The sequence below is a fragment of the Petaurus breviceps genome, unplaced genomic scaffold (assembly GCF_028583685.1).
Source record: "Petaurus breviceps papuanus isolate PSGF00001 unplaced genomic scaffold, PetGlider_PUasm1.0 370, whole genome shotgun sequence".
Classification (NCBI taxonomy): domain Eukaryota; kingdom Metazoa; phylum Chordata; class Mammalia; order Diprotodontia; family Petauridae; genus Petaurus; species Petaurus breviceps.
In genome coordinates this window covers 433,363-450,554 of record NW_027186297.1, presented here as the reverse complement: position 1 = coordinate 450,554, position 17,192 = coordinate 433,363, and the positions used below count along the sequence as shown (strand labels likewise).

General features: G+C 55.1%; 1 protein-coding gene across 2 annotated transcripts in view; it reads right to left on the bottom strand.

The window, feature by feature from the left end:
- Nucleotides 1-12,763: 12,763 nt before the first annotated feature.
- TTC38 (tetratricopeptide repeat domain 38) overlaps nucleotides 12,764-17,192 on the bottom strand; it is a 29,795-nt gene continuing 25,366 nt past the window's right edge. For both annotated transcript variants that reach the window (XM_069099314.1, XM_069099315.1), the window contains one exon: nucleotides 12,764-14,147. In XM_069099314.1, the coding sequence (XP_068955415.1) occupies nucleotides 14,054-14,147 (94 nt within the window). In that variant the 3' untranslated portion in view covers nucleotides 12,764-14,053. The remainder of the gene's footprint in view (nucleotides 14,148-17,192) is intronic.

The window sequence follows — 17,192 nt, the reverse complement described above, 5'->3', positions numbered from 1 at the left end:
GAAAGAGGCTCGGTCTGCAGTTGGGGGGTCCCGGTGCAAAGCCTGCCTGGGGCAGTCAGCCTCCCAGCCTCAGTCCTCCCCCCCCCCCAAGTAGGATGGAGCGGGGGAGTCCTCGGCAACCCCATCCCGAGCCCGGAGCTGCTCGGGCATCCTCACGTGCGCGCGTGCCGTGCTCCTACCTGGCATGCAGGAGGAGGCTAATAAGTGCTGCGAGCTTCAGAGCTGGGGGGATTCCGGGGAGCCGCTAAAGAAGCCTCCTCCCAGGAGCCGTCCAGCGCCTCGCCGCGCCCCAGGATCGTGGGGGCAGAGGAGGAAGGGACCGCGGAGCTGCGCCCCAAGCTGCGGCGGCCACGTCCTTCCCCGCGGTTCTGTGAGACTCGGAAGGGCTGGGGACCAATGTCTTTCCATTCCAGTAGCTCCGAGCCCCCTCCAGCGTTAACAGCAGGTGTCTATTAGTCAGCCTTTGAGGAAAAGGCGCATTGACAATCAAAACACTCTCCCACCTCCCCAAAGTCTGAGACGCTCTCTGGGGGAGGGAGGGGACGGGGGCTTAAGCTGAACACGTGCGGCGAAGAGGTTCCCCTTAGGGATGGCTCAGAAGCCCCCCCTAGGCCCCGAGTCGATGTCGCTTTTCTGCGGGTGTCTAATTTCTCTTTGACTCCTAACTCAGACCCTGCCGCCACCACTGCTGTTTAGCGGACACTGAGAAAACATAGTAGGTCCTTCTTTAGTTGGGGATGGGGTGGGGCGAGGCAATCTGGCCTTCCTGAGGCATTCCTTCCCAGAGTCTTGGCCAGACCCGCCAATGCCCACTTTCCAATGGGCTTGTGTTTTGCACACCAACCTAGCCATGGGAGGCAATCAAGTCTCCCCAAACCGCGTAAAGATACTTTCTAAGATTTGTCCCTGCACTTAAGCCCCTGAGGACTGAATTTAAATTGATCAGCTGCTTTGGTGGCGCCTAAAGCAGCTGTTTGATTGATCAGAGGCCTCCCTGACTCCAGTCTCATCTACAGAGCACAGAGGCCTGTGAGATCTGGCAGCTTGCCGTGTCTAGACTAGCCCCCACCCCTCTTCCCTGGCAGAAGATGCTTACACAGCTGGAAAGAAAAAGTGCCAGCAGCATGTTTACACACACAAACCCACACGCATGTACACACGCACACACCGCAGTCACACACACGCACACTTTCTGCTCGGAAGAGCTGGAAGGCTCTGCCTGGGAGCCTGGGAGGTCTCCTCCTGGCTGACTGCTTTCCTGCCTGCCCTTGGAGGTGGACACTGGCCAGCTGGACGGCTCTTCAGACTGCAGCCATCCAAAGAGAAGCAGCAGCAGGATTTGTCCTGAGGGCTTCCTGGCTTCTCTTTAGCCTCGATGCGAAGCCCCAGGCTCTGTCTTGGGTGACAGAGGGGGCTGGGGTGCCCATGTTCTGGGCCAAGGTATTCAGACTAGAAGCTCCTCTCTGCCCACAGGAACAGTGGGAGGGCCGGGACCCAGACCCAGGTCAGGAACCCGAGAGCAGAACTTCTCGGGGTCTCAAATACCCACGAAGACTCCCCGACAACATGAATGTGTCCAGGAGGTAAGAGCCCCACATATCTTCCCTAGGGGGTGGCATGATGCAATGGGGAGGTCACTAGCCTTGTGGAATGGAGATAGTGAGCTCCCCAGCACTGGAGAGTTTTAAACAAAGGCTGCATGGCCACTCTTCAGGGTGGTGGTGGAGGGGTTGGCCTCTACTCCTTCTGGGAACCCTTCTTTCCGGGAGTGTCTGTGATTCTTTCTATGGTCTGTGTGACTTTGGGTGAGGCCCGGCCCCCTGAGCCTTTGGATGCCCCAAGGGCCCGAAGAATGAATGGGAGCTGCCCAAGGGCTCCTGCCCATAGGGAAGAGACCTTCCTGGGAGAAGCAGCTGAGGTGGAGAGCCTGCCCAACTGGCCTGGGGCTCAGAGAGACCTGGGGGCAAGCTCTGCCTCTGACCCCGGAGGACTCTGGGACCCGGTCACTTAAGTAAGCCCTCAGTACCCCCACCCCCAAAGAGGTCCCAGAAAGGGTAGAGAACTGCAGCAGGGGAGGGCGTTTCCTCACTAGGAGTTCCCTAAACCCCTGACAAAGTCCAAATAAAAGGTCCTGTTTGTCCGGTACTCAGTGAGGCACTTGGCCCAGCCCCTGGCACACACAGTCAGTGCTATGTAAATGGCAGTTGTTATTAGGATTATCTAGTCCTATGAGGCCAGCTGGGGGAATGCTGAACATCCCCACTCACAGATGGGAAGACTCAGGTGGAGTGGAGGGTACAGGGCCTTGTATGTAGAGATCATGCCCAGCGAACATTGTGGACTCCCCCTCACTATGATGCTTTTCAATGCAGGGCATGACAAAGGAAACCGATCATACCAACATGCCATGTCATGTAACAAGGTTACAGACCTAGGATCAAGACCCTCTGATCCAAGCCAACCTTCTCATTGACAGATGAGGAAACTGAGACCCAGAACAGGCCAGAGACCCCTTGGGGAGAGCCCCACGGGGCTGGGCATGAAGGGAGTTCAGACTGGGAGATGTTAAGGTTTGTTCTCCTTAGCACCAAGGGCAGTGCAGAATCTCTGAGCTGGGAGGGACCTGGGGGGTCCATGACTCCCCAGCGCCTGCCTGGGGCTCACCACTTGCCCCTGAAGGGCCTCTGGGACAGCCCTGTCATATGGCAGGAGGGCATCTCAGTCTCTAATAAGGCATTGTTCAAAGAAGAGTTTCAGCGACCTGCCCTGGGGCCCCCAAGGAGTTGTCCTAGAACCTGGGGCTGCTAGCTCCTCCCCAGACCAGGCCACTTCCCTCTTCATCCTTTCCTCCTCGTGTGCCCCCCAGCACCCCTCCCTTCTCGGTCCTCGATGATGGGCTGGACTACGTGCCTCCAAGGTCTGGTCCAGCTGTGGCTCTCTGGGTCTTAGGGGCCAGGGCCTTTTACCCCTGCCATCCTGGGCTCCTGGGGGCCCCTTTCTAAAGCCTGGCATGTTTTCTCCCAGGATCCACTCTCTCCGAGCACACCGCCAGAAAACTTCCTCCTTGGCAGGCCCCAGCTGGCCGCGTGCCCACAGCAGCAAATGTGACTGGGCCCAGGAGGAGCAGTTGCCCACCATCCACACCATCTACACCATGGTCATTCTGGCCCTCCTCATGGTCATCCTGGGGGCCTGGGCTCGGAAAGACACATGAGGATCCACATCAGGGACATGCTGCTGCCGGGGCACAGGAGGACCGGGAGCCAGTGGGAGGAAATGGGCCTTGAGTGGGGAAGGGACCAAGCCCAGGCCGCTGTGAATCAGGGATAGCTGAGCCCAGCCCAGGCTGCTGTCCCCACAGCCTTCCCCCTGCCTGGCGTCTGCTCCTCAGCTTCTCTGCCTGCAGGGAGGCATCTCCCCAGGACATCAGCCCCAGGCCCCTGCAGCATCTGAAATGGGAGCTTTCTGCCCCCAGACTGGCCAGAAGCCCTTTGTCTGGGCCCTTCTCTGCCCCCACAGCCTTCCCCCTGCCTGGCATCTGCTCCCCAGCTTCTTTGCCTGCAGGGAGGCATCTCCCCATGACATCAGCCCCAGGCCCCTGCAGCATCCGAAACGGGAGCTTTCTGCCCCCAGACTGGCCAGAAGCCCTTTGTCTGGGCCCTTCTCTGCTCCCACACATTCTATAGAGAAGTGTCTGGAGATCGTGGCACCATGGCTGGACTCAAGAAGGAAGGGGAGACCAGTTCCACACCTGCAGAGAATGTAGGCACCACCTCACCGGCCCCTAGTCCAGGGAAGCCAGCATGAGTGCCCTTCCTGACAAAAGGAGGGAGAGCCTCAGAAGTCTGTCCACAGACCCCCTCCAGGCTTAGCCCCATGGCCCTCCAGCCAATGATCTTGGTTCTGAGGGTGGAGAGAAAAGACAGCGCTTTCCAGATATCCCTCCCAGTGACTCATTGGTGTACGTGGGATTTGAACCCATCACCTGACTCCCAAGACCCTATTGGTGTGCCAAAGTCCTCCTTGAGACAAAGGCCTCCCTTGGTTACAATATTCTCGAGATGCCACATGGCTGCTGGTCATCCCAGAACTCCAGTCCAGTGCCACACAAAGGGCAGCAGTGAGGTGCCAGGAGGCTGAGTGGATGTCCCAACACCTTTTCAACCTACAGCTGTCCCAGAGAAGTCACACGGAGTGTTGCCTCACGGGGGGGGGAAAGAAAGGGGGCTGGTTACCCCAGAGCCAGAGGCCCTCACTGCTGTCCATGCCGATTGCAGGCTCCCAGTTCATGGGAAGACACCTACATGGGGATTATGGGAGGGTGTGGGCTGCTGTTTGACCCAGAGGAGTCACAGTCTGCACCCCAGGAGGAAGGGCCTCTATCACAAACCCACTAAGTGTCCAACACAGGCTGAAGGTGAGGGATGTTTCCAGCCTGGGCCATGTCTTGGGAGGATAAGAACCCACATGCTTATGCCTCGGGATGCCAAGTTGGACCTGCTTTTATCTACCTAACTGTACTTCCGGGTTCTAGGAGGGCCCCCCAGGTCTGGGGGGAGGCAGATCACCAAATGAATAATGGCCCCCAGTGGCCAGCCTCACCTTCAGTGAAGGCTGAACCTTGTTTTCCAAAGGCCTCCTAAGCAGAGAGGCAGCCCAAAGGATGTGTTGGACCTGGAGGGTCTGGGATGGGGGAGCTCTGAGTCTTCTCTTCACTATGTGAGACTGGCTAAAGGAAAAGGGCCTATTTGTACAAAATCACTTCTAGCAGCTCTTTTTATGGTGGCAAAGAATTGGAAATCGAGGGGATGCCCATCCATTGGGGAATGGCTGAACAAGCCGTGGTACATGATTGTGATGGCATACTGTTGTATTACAAGAAATGATGAACAGGCTGACTTCAGAAAAGCCTGGGAAGACTTACATGAACTGATGCAAAGTGAAGTGAGCAGAACCAGGAGACCCTTGCATATAGTAACCACAACATTGTATGATGATCAGCTACTCATGTCTTAGCTATTCCCAGCAACGCAATGATCCAAGACAATCCCAAAAGACCCATGAGGAAAGATCTGCCTTCAGAGAGAGAACTGATGGGCTCTGAGTGCAGATGAAAGCGTGCTTTGTGAAATGCTCATTTCTCATATTTTTGTGTTTATTTCTTTATGGAAATATGTCTTGCATGACTGCAAATGTACAATCATTCTGCTTACTTGGAGGAGGGGAGGGAAAGAGGGAGAGAATTTGAAACTTTAAAAACATTTTTTAACTTTAAATTTTAAGATTTTTTTAAATTAAGAATTAACAAAAGTTAAAAATTTTTAAAAATATTAATGGGAAATAGTTAACAAAATAAATAAAAAATATTTTTAGAAAACAATGCAAGATGACCTCTGCCCTGGCCCACAGCTGCCAGGCGCCTTGGTACAAATGTCCAGAAAAGGCTTTTCTCCCTTGTTGCTGAGTATTTTCTCAATCAGCAGATACCAGTGGTGAAGGAGGAGTGTCCTTCATCTTGGAAAGCCTGGGGGTGAGTGCTCAGCTTTGGGATGAGGGGGAAGATGGGTAAATCCCATTCACAACACCTCACCTTCATGATCTCCTTCAATCCTCCCAATCACCCTATGAGGCAAGGTTCAAGCAATCAGGGTGTATTAAGCACCTGCTGTGTGCAGGGCATTGCCATGCTATGGAGGAGCTCCCCATGAGGCCTAGCCCCAAATGACAGAGGGGAAACCAAGCCAGGACTTCAAACCCCTGGACTGAAAGAAGCTCCATTCATTGACTGCTCAAGGACAAACCCCATGTTTCCAACCCAGCAGAATTAAATCAATGTTTGTGAAATCCCTACTGTGTATCAAACCCTGTGCTTGGTGCTAGGGTGGGATGTAAAGGTTAAATGGCAGAGACAAGCTCAGAGAACCTGAAAGGGACCTTGTGGCTACCCAGGACAAGCCCCCTTCATAGATAAGAGAACTGAGGCCCAGAGAGAGGAGATTTGCCCGACTTCTCTGAGATGGCAAGCAGCCAAGGTGGGATTTGAACCCAGGGCCTTGGCCTCCAAATCTGGTGCTCTTTTCACCCTTCCCCCTTACAGATGAAGCATTCTCACATTTACAAGATGAACCGATTCACAAGGGGGGTGGGACAGAAGAGTGGATGCGAATGTTCAGCCTCTCTGGCCCTGGTGCAGACCCCCTGGGCACACCACCGGAGACCTCCCTCCAGGCGTCCCTGGACCATCAGCACCTCCCCTCTGGGCCCAGCATGGCTCAGTTCAGGCAGCGTGATGGCTGCCAGGCCAGTGTCTGTTATCACCCTGACATTAGACCTCCTCTGCAGTCTCATCAACCTTGGATCCCCCTGGAAATGTTACCTCTGTGAGAAAATAGTTATCCCCCTTCCCAGCTGAGAGCATTTTGGGGGGCTCTCCTCTCAACTGGCAAATCCATGACCTTGGAAATGACCCCAAATGCCTGCGACGATCGAGGCTGGCTGGTGGGATGATAATGGTGGCCGGCATTGACCAACGCCCTACAATGATCCTCAACCACCCTGGGAGACTGGGTTAGGTGTGAAGTGACCTGCCCAGGGTCATGCACCACTTCCTGACTGAGGCAGGGTTTGGACTCAGGTCTTCCAGACTCCAACCCCCCTATTCTCTACGCACACTTCCTTCCTTCTAAGCTGAGGGGAGCTGGGGCTCCCAAAGGTAATGCTGACCCTTCGGCAGGATGAGGGTATGCATTCCTGGGGTTCTGATTGCAGTGCCCTGGGGGCAGCCTCTGGAGATGGGGGAGGCCTCCTCTGAGACACTAGGGGCCAGGTAAGCCAGCCGGCTGCCTTGTGCAGGAACCAAACAGGCGACACAGCCCCAGCCAGTGCTTCCTCTCAGGATGCAGGGGCCTCTCCCCCCACCTGGAGTGTGCAGCAAGCAACCAAATATAGGCAAGGGGAATGAGCGGCCTCAGGCCACCCCCGGGCTCCTGGGCCCCACTGGCGGCCAGCACCTCAGCCTCCAGCCCTCAGAAGAAGGCTGTGTATCTGTGGGATATAAATATTTGTACCAAGGGATAGCAGCCCAGAGAGGCCGGTGAAGTCATGCTTGGCTCCGGGGGACTCTGGGCCATGACAAATGACCCCAGACTCCGTCCCCTCCTCCACATGATGATCGGCCCCACCCAGTCTGGCCAGTTTAATGAGGCAATGTGTCTCACCACCCTCCCCTTTCCTTGGGGGCCAGGCTGTAGGCCCCCTCTGAGTTCGACTTCTCTGAGCTATGGCAATAGCCTCTCCCTGACCCAGGCTCCCCATCTCCCACATCCACCCTCCACCAAAGTTCGGGTTTTCCCAAGTCCCTCCTCTGCTCACATACCGTCAATGGCTCCCTCTGGCCAATGCTGACCTCTAGGATTTCATAATCTGCCTTCCACCTACCTTTCCAGAGCTATTTCACAGACTCTCCTCTACTCAGCCCCCACCCACATACAGGGCTGGAAAGCCTTGCACAGCCCTTTGTGGTGGGCCGGGGGTCAGCCCTTCTGGGGCTGGGGGTGCCCTCTTCTTCCTGGGTCTGTCTGGCTAAGCCCCTCACTGCCTTCGGGGCCTGGTTCAGGGCCGCCTTCTCCAAGGCCAAACAAACTTCTCCCTGGGAATTCCCTGCTCACGATGCCCTGGGAGGGCAAGACAGAATGGGCCTGGCTTCCTTTTGTCTCTACTCTCTGCCCCTCTGACTGGAGCTCTGAAGGGCTTAGGAAAGCTGGCCTAGTAGGTACTTAAGAGATGTTCGTTGGTGGCTGACTGAGTGCCCCTCATCCCAGCTGGCCTCCACCCTGGAGCAGAGCCTAGAGCAGACTCTTTCTTGTCATCAAGGTGACTGGGAGGTCCCGGAGCTTCTGGAGCTCGAGTAACCAGTTCGAGCTGGATATTAGGACTGTGTGAATGGAGGATGGATTGGGGAGGGCAGAGACTGGAGGCAGGGAGCCCAACGAGGAGGCCACAAGAACAGTCCAGGCTGGTGGCAGTGAGGGCCTGGGCTAGGTCGGAGCCAGAAGGTGAGTACAGAAAAGGGGCTGATCAAAATCAGGGAACCCAAGATGGCAGGACTCTATGGGGCTGCCAACCTAGGAGCTGGTTCCCTCCTCAGAAATAGGGGTGTGCTGGGGTGGGGTGGAGCACAGGGTAATGGGGTTGACTGAGAAAAGAAGGGGAGATGGAGGGTGGGAGCTTGTGAGCAGGAGAAGGTCCAGGGAGGGCCTGCTGGGGAAGCCCAGCCCTCTCTGGGCTCTGATCAGTGCCCACCTACAGGGCGGTCCAAGGCACACGCACAGATGGATGGGCTCTGCAGGCTGGCTCTCGGTCTGGACAACCGTTGTTCTTCGTGGTCTGCTTGGCGGCTCCCATGTTAATGGTCAGGGCAGACTCGGTGCGCCTGACTCTCACCCCCGAGGGGCAGTGAACTTTAGTGATGCCTTGATGCCACATCCTGCACAAACCACGCTCAAGGAGCTTCTGGCGGGGGGACCTGGGCAGGCATCTTCTCAGGGCCCATGTCCTCCCTTTGGCCAGCACCCACCTCCTGATGGCACTGCTCAGGGAGTCTGCTTGATGTTGGCTGTCAGCCTGGGAGGCTCCTTCCAGGAGAACAGAGCCGACAACAGCACCTGGCTCTCCCAAAGTCCATGCTTCCATCCAGTCAGCACCCAGGGGCCCTGGGGCTCGGCTGGGACCTGTGGGCCTCCAGTGAGTGGGGAGTTAGCTCTAGAAGCTTCTTTGTGAGAGCCGACCTGGTCCTGCTCCATCCCCTCCCAAAGATGCCCAAGACGCCTGCATTATGACGGGGAGGGGGATGATGGAGGAAGGACCCCAGAGAGGAAAGAGGGAGCATAGCTGCTCTGGGAACTTTTCTGAAAATGGAGGTTCTGGGAGGGCCTGACCAATCAGAGGAAGGGCTGCGGGGGCAGGGGCATCTTCCAGGGTAAGAAGGCTGCTGGGGCATGGTGGAGAAAGAAGTCTGGAGTCAGGAGTAGCCCCTGGAAAGGAGTCAGGGGACAGGGGATTTCAAAGCGGGAGGGAGGTCAAAGCTGGGGGCACTTCCCCATACCATCTAACCCAACCCCCAGGGTCCGGCCCCAGGGATCTCCCTCCCCCCAACCAGACAGGAAGGTCCCTTGGGGCAGGGTTACAGCCAAAGGGCGGCGTGGCTTGGGCCTGTGACGCAGATAATGCCGCTGTGGTTCCTGTAAATGACTCTGAGGCCACCGGGGACTGAAGCGATTCCAGGAGAGCCCATTGTGGGATTTCTCTGCCCACTCACTGGCTTCTAGTCATCTTCTTCAGTGGAAGGTGACTCAGCCCTCGGCTGTGTTCTTGGCTGAGGCCATGGGCTCTTGAGGGAAGTCCAGGCCCTCCCTCGAGGGCTCCTGGCTAGTTGCAGGCTCCTGTGGTCCCTCCCTCATGGGTGCCATGTGGGCTGCTGGCTGGTGCCTACCACTGGTGCCTGCCTGGTTTCCTTCCGAGAGTTGGCCTCTGACCCCGGGTCCATCCTGCCCTTGGCTCTGCCCCTGGCTTTGCTCTGAGAGAATCCCTGTCACAAGAGCAGCCCCCCTTTCTCAGAGGCTCTGAGGTTTGCAAAGCCCTCCTTGCACACAGTCAGCCCACCTTACAGTAGGTGGTGACCATGCCATTAGCCTTGTTTTATAGCTGAGGAAGGCGAGGCCCAGAACGGGGGCATGATTCCCCTCCAGGGCCCTAGTCACATCTTCTGCCTCCCCAGCCAGGGTTTTTTGGAGGCACAGCCTGGCTCCCAAGGTCCTGGGCTGAGAGCTGGAAGGGTACCTGATCAGAGGCCCCCCATTATGTGTATAGGGTCATGAGATCAGAGATTCAGAGGGAGAAGGGACTTTGGTACACTTCTGGTCCAACCTCCTCATTTTACAGATGAGGAAACTGAGGCCCCAGAGGGAGGCAGTGACTTGGACTTGGCCTCAGTCCTGGTTGCCTCTCCATCACCTTCCCACCAGGTCTCCATGAGGCCACAAGGAGGCCTGGCCTGTTGGGGTTACATCCCTGCATTGTCCTTTGGTTTCAAGGACTGGGTCGGGAGGGAGTGGGGGGGAGGCCAAGCCTTGTCTCTGACCTGATCCCCTCTGGTCCGTTCTCAGTGGGTTCTGCCTGGGCATCAGGATCCTTTAGCAGATGCCTTTAGCAGCTCCCTGCTGCCCTCCAGCGGCCACTTAATTTTAAAAAATGAATTCTTTTCATTCCCATCTCTCCTCACCTCTGAAAATAAGAGAAAAGCCAAACCCCTATGACCAATATCCATAATCAAACAAAATACATTTCCACACTGGCCGTCTCCAAAATGCATCTCATTCTGTTTGCTGGGGCATCATCCTTCAATCCGGCGGGAGAGGCAGGCTGCACCTCTGCCCCTGGGAGGGTGGTTGTTGGTCATTGCATTGAGGAGAGCTCTGCAGTCTTTCCAGCATCATTGTGATGGCAAACATCGCCCTTCTGGCCCTACCCAGCTCTCTCTGTGGCTGTTAGTGCAAGACTCCCCAGGTTTCTCCTCCTCATTTCTTATAGCACAATAGCCTTCCTTCCACCCCAGCCCACCATCATCATGGCCCATCCCAGGTGGCCCTCTCAGGGTCAGGGAAGTAGTTAGAGAGAAACCTGTAATCCTGGTTCTCCAGAACTTCCCCACCTTAAAACTCCAAAGCTCTTCACATGACCAGGTTTCCAGCCCCACATCTGCCACTTAGCACTTTCCTTCAGAGACCCCCCTCCCAACGCTCTCTGTCTATAAAATGAGAGGGTCAGCTTGGATTTCTAAGCCTCCTTCCAGGTTCCATTTTCTTTTTTTGCTTTTTTTTGGAGGGGGGAAGGTCTGGCAATTGGGGTTAAGTGACTTGCCCAAGGTCACACGGCTAATTATGTGTTAATTGTCTGAGGCCGCATTTGAACTCAGGTCCTCCTGATTCCAGGGCCGGCGCTCTATTCTCTGTGCCACATAGCTGCCCCAAGGTTCCATTTTCTAAGGTACCTCCTGGCTTCGAAATTCTCATCCATCATGATAGTAGGTAGGTAGATAAAAGCAGGCCCCACTTTGCACCCTGAGTCATAAGTACATGGGTGCTTGTCCTCCCAGCATGTGGCTCAGCCTGGAAACACCCCTCACCTTCTGCCTGTGGTGGACACTCATTGGGTTTGTGAAGGAGGTTCTCCCACTATTATCACATTGGTCACAGTGAATATTCCTATAGATCCTGGCTAGTATTTTTATGGAACGTTTTTCACATCAATATTCCTCAGTGGGGCAGGTCTCTACAATCGTCTTCCTATGCCCTATCCTTCCAGGCATAAGCATCAGGACACATTGTCTCCAGAACGGAGCTCAGTGAACGGCATTCTTTCTTTCTGAGAAGGGTTGATACAGCCCGGGGCTCACTGGCCTTTTGGTGCTGACAGAGACTCGTTTGTGATCCACCTGGTCCTGGACCTCGCGACTGAGGGAGGAAGGCGCTTCGCCTTCCGGTCAGCCACTCTTCCATTTATGGTTGAGTTTGGTCCATTCAGGCTCACACTTGCTAAGTTGTTCCTTCCTTCCTCAAATTGTGACATTTCTTCTTAAAAAGTAGCACTGCAGTTGGGTCTGCTTGAAAGAATGGATACTATTCCTCGCCTATGAACAACTAAGCTCTCCCCGTAGGCTCCTCCCACCCCCGCTTGGCCCATCAGCTTCTCTGATGCTATTTCTCATGAAATGAGGGGTCACAGATTTAGAGCTGGCCATTTCAAACTCAACATGCCCAAAGCAGAACCCTTTATCTTGTGTGACTTTGGCCTCTCAGAAGCTACCTCTGCATTACCTTCCTCAAAAACCCTCTCCTCCTCACCACTGTATATTGGTGGAGGGCACCCTTGTCATTCCAGTCATGAGTGTCAACAACTTTGGAATCACCCTCAACCCTTCCAGGGCCTTCTTCCCCTATAGCCATCACTAGCCAAGTCTGTTGCTTCTGCTTCCACAATGTCCCACGTTCCTCCCTCCTCTCCTAATGTTGCCACCTCTATTTAGGTCTGCCTGGACTATTGCAAAGTTTGCCCACTGGTCTCCCTGCCTCCAGTGTCTTCCCCCTTCAGTCTGGGCTCCATGCAACCTTCCTAAAGTTTCTTATACATTTATACATAGCTATTTTATACATGACTTCCCTTCATGCTCTATAATCCGGCCAAACTGGCCTTATTGGAGTTCCTCACCCGAGTCCATCTCCCACCTCTGGGCCTTTTTGTTGTTGTCTAGTTTGTCTCCTGAGCCTCAAACCTTCACTTCTTAGAAGCCCCTTTTCCTTCAAAGCCCTATGCGAGCGTTGCCTCCCACATGAAGCCTCCTTGGATTCCTGAGCTGCTAGTGTCTCCCCCAATTCTGTGAAATGACCTCGTATTTACTGAGCCTGTATTTCCTGGTTACTTAGCGGTGTGCGTGTTGTTTCCTCAGAGAGAAGGTAAGCTCCATGAGGACAGGGGCTGTCTCCTTGTTTTTTGTATCCCCAGAGCCTAGTGGCAAACAGTAGCTGCTTAATCCTTGCTTGACTAAGAGGGCAGGACCGCCATGCCCCTGGGAGAGGAGGGGAGACAGTGGGCACATGGGCTAGTGGAAAAGAAGGCAAAGGGCATGAGGAAAATGGGCTTCCTTTGACCTTCTCCCTTAGGGGAGGCTGGATCCCAGACATCTCATGAAAGACAAGCCACACCTTTCCAGATTTCTAATCAGGAGAGTTTACTGCTGAATCAGAAGACAGAGAGGCAGGTTTCCAGTCATAGAATGGATTCTTACTGATTGATACGCAAGCCCCCAAGGGTTGGGGTTTAGAAGTCACAGAGTCTTGGCCCCCATGACCTCTCTCCACCCCACCATCAACGAGGAAATATCATAGCTTGCTTAAATCTACTGTGAAATCATGTGCAGTTTCCAAGGGAAAAAAGCGACTGCCATTGGCTGGAAATGATTGGTCACCAACCTTGTGTGTGGTCAGTCCCTGCAGGTCACCAAGCATGGCAGGGTCTCTATGAGAGAGGCCACAGCCCCACAGGTGAAGCTGGTGGCCTTGTCCCCTCTGGACGTGGCTCCCCAAGTGGGGCATGCAGGGCAGCCACTGGAATGAGAGATGGCCACTGCTTACCAAACTCTGACAAGCTAGGGCAGAACAGCCCCATTTTACAGATGAGCAAACAGGGGCTGAGAGTGGGGAGGTCAAGCTCGCTATTTTTTTCCTGGAAAAGTGGTTGATTAAAGAAAAAACCTCCACCAGAGAGGTGAGACGGTCCCTCGCTGACCAGGCCACCCTAGTGATGGAAGAAAAGCCTGAATGCTTTGGAATCAGGCCAGTAGGGCCCTGGGCCCCGTCTGGTCACCATCCTCACGGCACCACCTGGAAGACTCAGAGGCCAGGCCTCCCAGGCTGCTGCAGACTCTCCTGTGGCCCAGAAAGCCACCTCCTTGGAGAGTTGTCTTTCCTTCTTATGGCTGTGAGAGCTCGAGTTGGGGAGTGGTACATGTGACTCCTTTATCACGTTTGATTGAGAGTTGTTATGAAATGACGACATTTCCAGTCCCTTGACATGAAGCAGGGGAGCAGGAGGGGCCCAGAGCACCACACAGGGCAGAGGGGTCCTCGTGAGGCCTCAGCTCTGCTCCCATGATTGGCTGACTGGGAGCACGAGTGGGGCCCCTCCTTTCTCCTTGCCTCAATTTCCTTCTCTACAAAAGAGGGGGGCTGGGTGCTTGCCAATCAGGGCTGATAATTCACTCTCAAACCCCTGAGGAGTGAGTGTCCCTTCCTAAATGGAAGCATGGTGACATAGGGGTATAGGGGAGTGGGCAATGCAGGTTCTCCAGGGGGCTTGGGGGGATTTGCTTTTCTAGGGGCTGGTGTTAGACTTCTGGTCCAGTTGGTGCCGGGCATCATGGCTTCTTCCACACAGACAGTTACGAGGCTGAGGCTCCCTCTGGGGGAGGGAGAAGATGGCCACATCCCTGGCCAAGGCTTCACTCCATGAGATGCAGGGCCGATGCCTTCTGAATGAGGCGTTCAGTCAGAGGAGAGCCAGGCTTCAGGGCATCCCGTTCCATGAGGAGGCTCCTAGAGAAGCAAGGGGAGTGTTATCCACATGCTCTGTCCCAGAGATCTCCCTGCCAGGTTTTGTGTCACATGGAGGCCCATGGAGGGCCGGCACAGGGTGTTTTCAGCTGAAGGCCAGGACTCACTGGATCCCCATAACCTCAGGGGGGCCATCCGGCATGGGCATGCCTCTCCACAAGACTGTGAGCTCTGGGAGGGCAGTCACCTGGCCTGCCTCTCCACCCCCCCATCTACGCACAGAGGCACTGCATACAGTGTGTGCTTAATAATGGCCTCTCATGCCTTCCAGGGCAGCCCCCTCCCCATGCCTGCTTGCTGCTCTGTCCTGCCGTCCCCTCAGGTGGAGGTCCACACCATCCCCTCTGGGCCCTTCCCTTCACCTCTAGGGCTGTCACCTCCCTGCAGTGTCCAACTCCTCTGACACTTGTCTAAATCCTTCCCATTTGGAGGCCCTGGGTTCAAATCCTGCCTCTGTGACCTTGGGCACACACTCCCTTTGCCCCCTGGGCCTCAGTGACCTGAGCCAGGTGACCTCTGAGGGCCTGGCCAGTGGGAAGGCAGAGCTGGGACTAAGGCCTGCTTTCAGCAGCTCCTCTAGTGATTTTCCCCTCTAGTCCAGGGCTGCCTCTCTCTCAAGGTGTTCTGATATACCATGCTGCCCCCCTCCCTCAATCCTGTCCAGTTCACAGACTGAAAGGCCCTCACGCTCAGTCCATTGGCACAGCTGCTTCTGAGTGAGCTGGATGGAGGGTCCAAACATACAGGTTCTGGAGGCCCAGAACATGCTTGCAATACTCAGCTAGTATTCAGAACAGATTGGAATTGGTTCCAGTTGGTGTTGAAAATTTGACAGCTGAAGGGTCTGGACAAACCTGGGATGGAACAGTCCATTACATTGTTGACATCAGCAATTCTGTGGGAAATTCCATGGATCCCAGGTATGGGTGATTTCTGTCCCTCAGCCCTCCAAGGCCAAAGCCCCCAAGGCTCTAGAGGGATGTTCCTCAAAGGCTTCTCACAGAATGACTGGCACATGAGGGACCCTTGGGCTCCACTGTCTAGAACAGCCCTGCAAGCCACAGTCCCAATTTTTACGGACACTTGTGTTTCGGGTCATCTGAGACCAAGTAGAGAAAAGTCATTAGGAATCTATGGTGAGGTCATAGTCAATCCTCATTGGGGTCAAGGCCCCACTTTCTTGTCCCCAAGCTGAGCCTGTGGCCCTCAGCCTCTGCCGTATCAAAGACCATTCTCTGCTCTAGGGCATTCACTCCCTGCTCAGGCGGAACAGGAGCCAAGGGTGTCTTCTCGGTTGTTTCCCAGGTGACAGCGTGTGCAGGTCACTCTCTGGTGGTGTCCATTCCCTTGGACCAGGTTTTCTTTTCTCCTTATCCTGTGGATTCTGCGTTCTTCCACCTTGTGTGGCTGGTCCAAGCTGTGGCATGTGCCCGCCGGGCTTCCCAGTGCCCCTTTGGGCCAGCCACTCTTCCAGACCAGGTGGGCTCCGGTCAGCATCCCAGCCACCCAGCCGTCCTCTAACAAATGCATGGCCTTGGAGGCCCGCACACACTCCCTTCAGCCATCGCAGGCAGGATTGTCCCAATCTCCGTGACCTGGCATCCTCAACATCACACGGTTTCTCCCCTCTCACGGTCACATCTGTAGATATAACAAATATGCACTGTGCTTGCTTGGGAAGCCTGAAGTCTTTGCCCAGTGCTTATAAGCAGTTATGCCACATCCTACCTGGCTTCCCAGCCGTCGGGCCCCCCACGAACACTGAGGACGGATCTCCATCCCCCATCCCCTCTTCACTGGATTCGGTGCCTGCCAGCCACAAAGTGACACCAACACTTGCATGATCCAGGCTTGCTCTGGCTGTTCCCTTGGGGGCCGAGAATGGATCCTCTCCTCAGAGAATTCTGAACGTGGGCCAGTGGTATTTCCTCCGCTTGCCGTCAGGTGGAGCTTGGCGGCCCCGTCCACCCGATCTCTCCCCCTTTTCACATTCGGAAGGGGTTTGGGTCGGCTCCCACAGTGAGATCTATGAGGTTTCCTGGACTGGTCTTCCAGGGCTATTCAACCTGGCACCGTGCGGTCCCTGGAGGCCACAGGGGAGGAGAGAGCCTGCTTTGGCCTTCTGCACATGCAAAGAGACCAAGCCTTTGCCTGGAGGGTGACAGCCTCACCAGCAGCATATCTGTGGCCAGTTGGAAATGGCCTCGGGAGCAGGTGGCACCCAAATGCTTCTTCCAGCTCTGTCTTGTTGATCCTTAGGCGTCTTTTTATCCAAGGTCTATCCACCTCACAAGTCAGGGGATGCAGGCTCCAAAGCACTGTCCAGGAACTGGTCCCTATCAGAACTTTTCCTGGTCACTCAGAACTGACAGTTCACAGAGCACATCAATTGCAGGCTCAGCTGAAGCCCCGTCCTGGAGACTGAGGCTGTCAGAGTCAGTCAGTCAGTCAGTCAGTCAGTCTAAATAAACATTTGTTAAAAGCCTACTAAGTAGCAGGAGCCGGGCTGAGTGCTGAGGACACAGAGAAAGGAGAAGGATAGTCTGCCCTCACAGTCTAATGAGGGAGACATGGTGCACACAGCTGTGCACCAATGAACCCTAACGGGATATGGAGACCACTGATTAAGGTCATGGAGGGCTGGGAAAGGACTTCTGTAGGACAGGGGGCTGTAGGCAGAGATGGAAAGGGCCAGCAGGCCAGGCATGGGGCACAGCCAGTGCAAATACCCAGAGTCTGGAGATGGAGGGTCTTGGTCATGGAATCACCAGGATCACAATGGCCCTGGACCCCAGGCACCCTGGGATGGCTGCTATAGCCACTACCTAATCAGTCTCAATATCTAGTCTCTCCCCTCTAGTTCAGTCTAACAGATCACTTTCCATCAGGTGCTCCAAAACATTTATTGGCTCCTGACTGCTTACAGCCAGACTTCTTACCTGCAGTGGTCCCTTGGGCCCTTGAGCTCTGTCTCATTTGCATTCTCTCTCTCTCTCTCTCTCTCTCTCTCTCTCTCTCCCCCTCTCT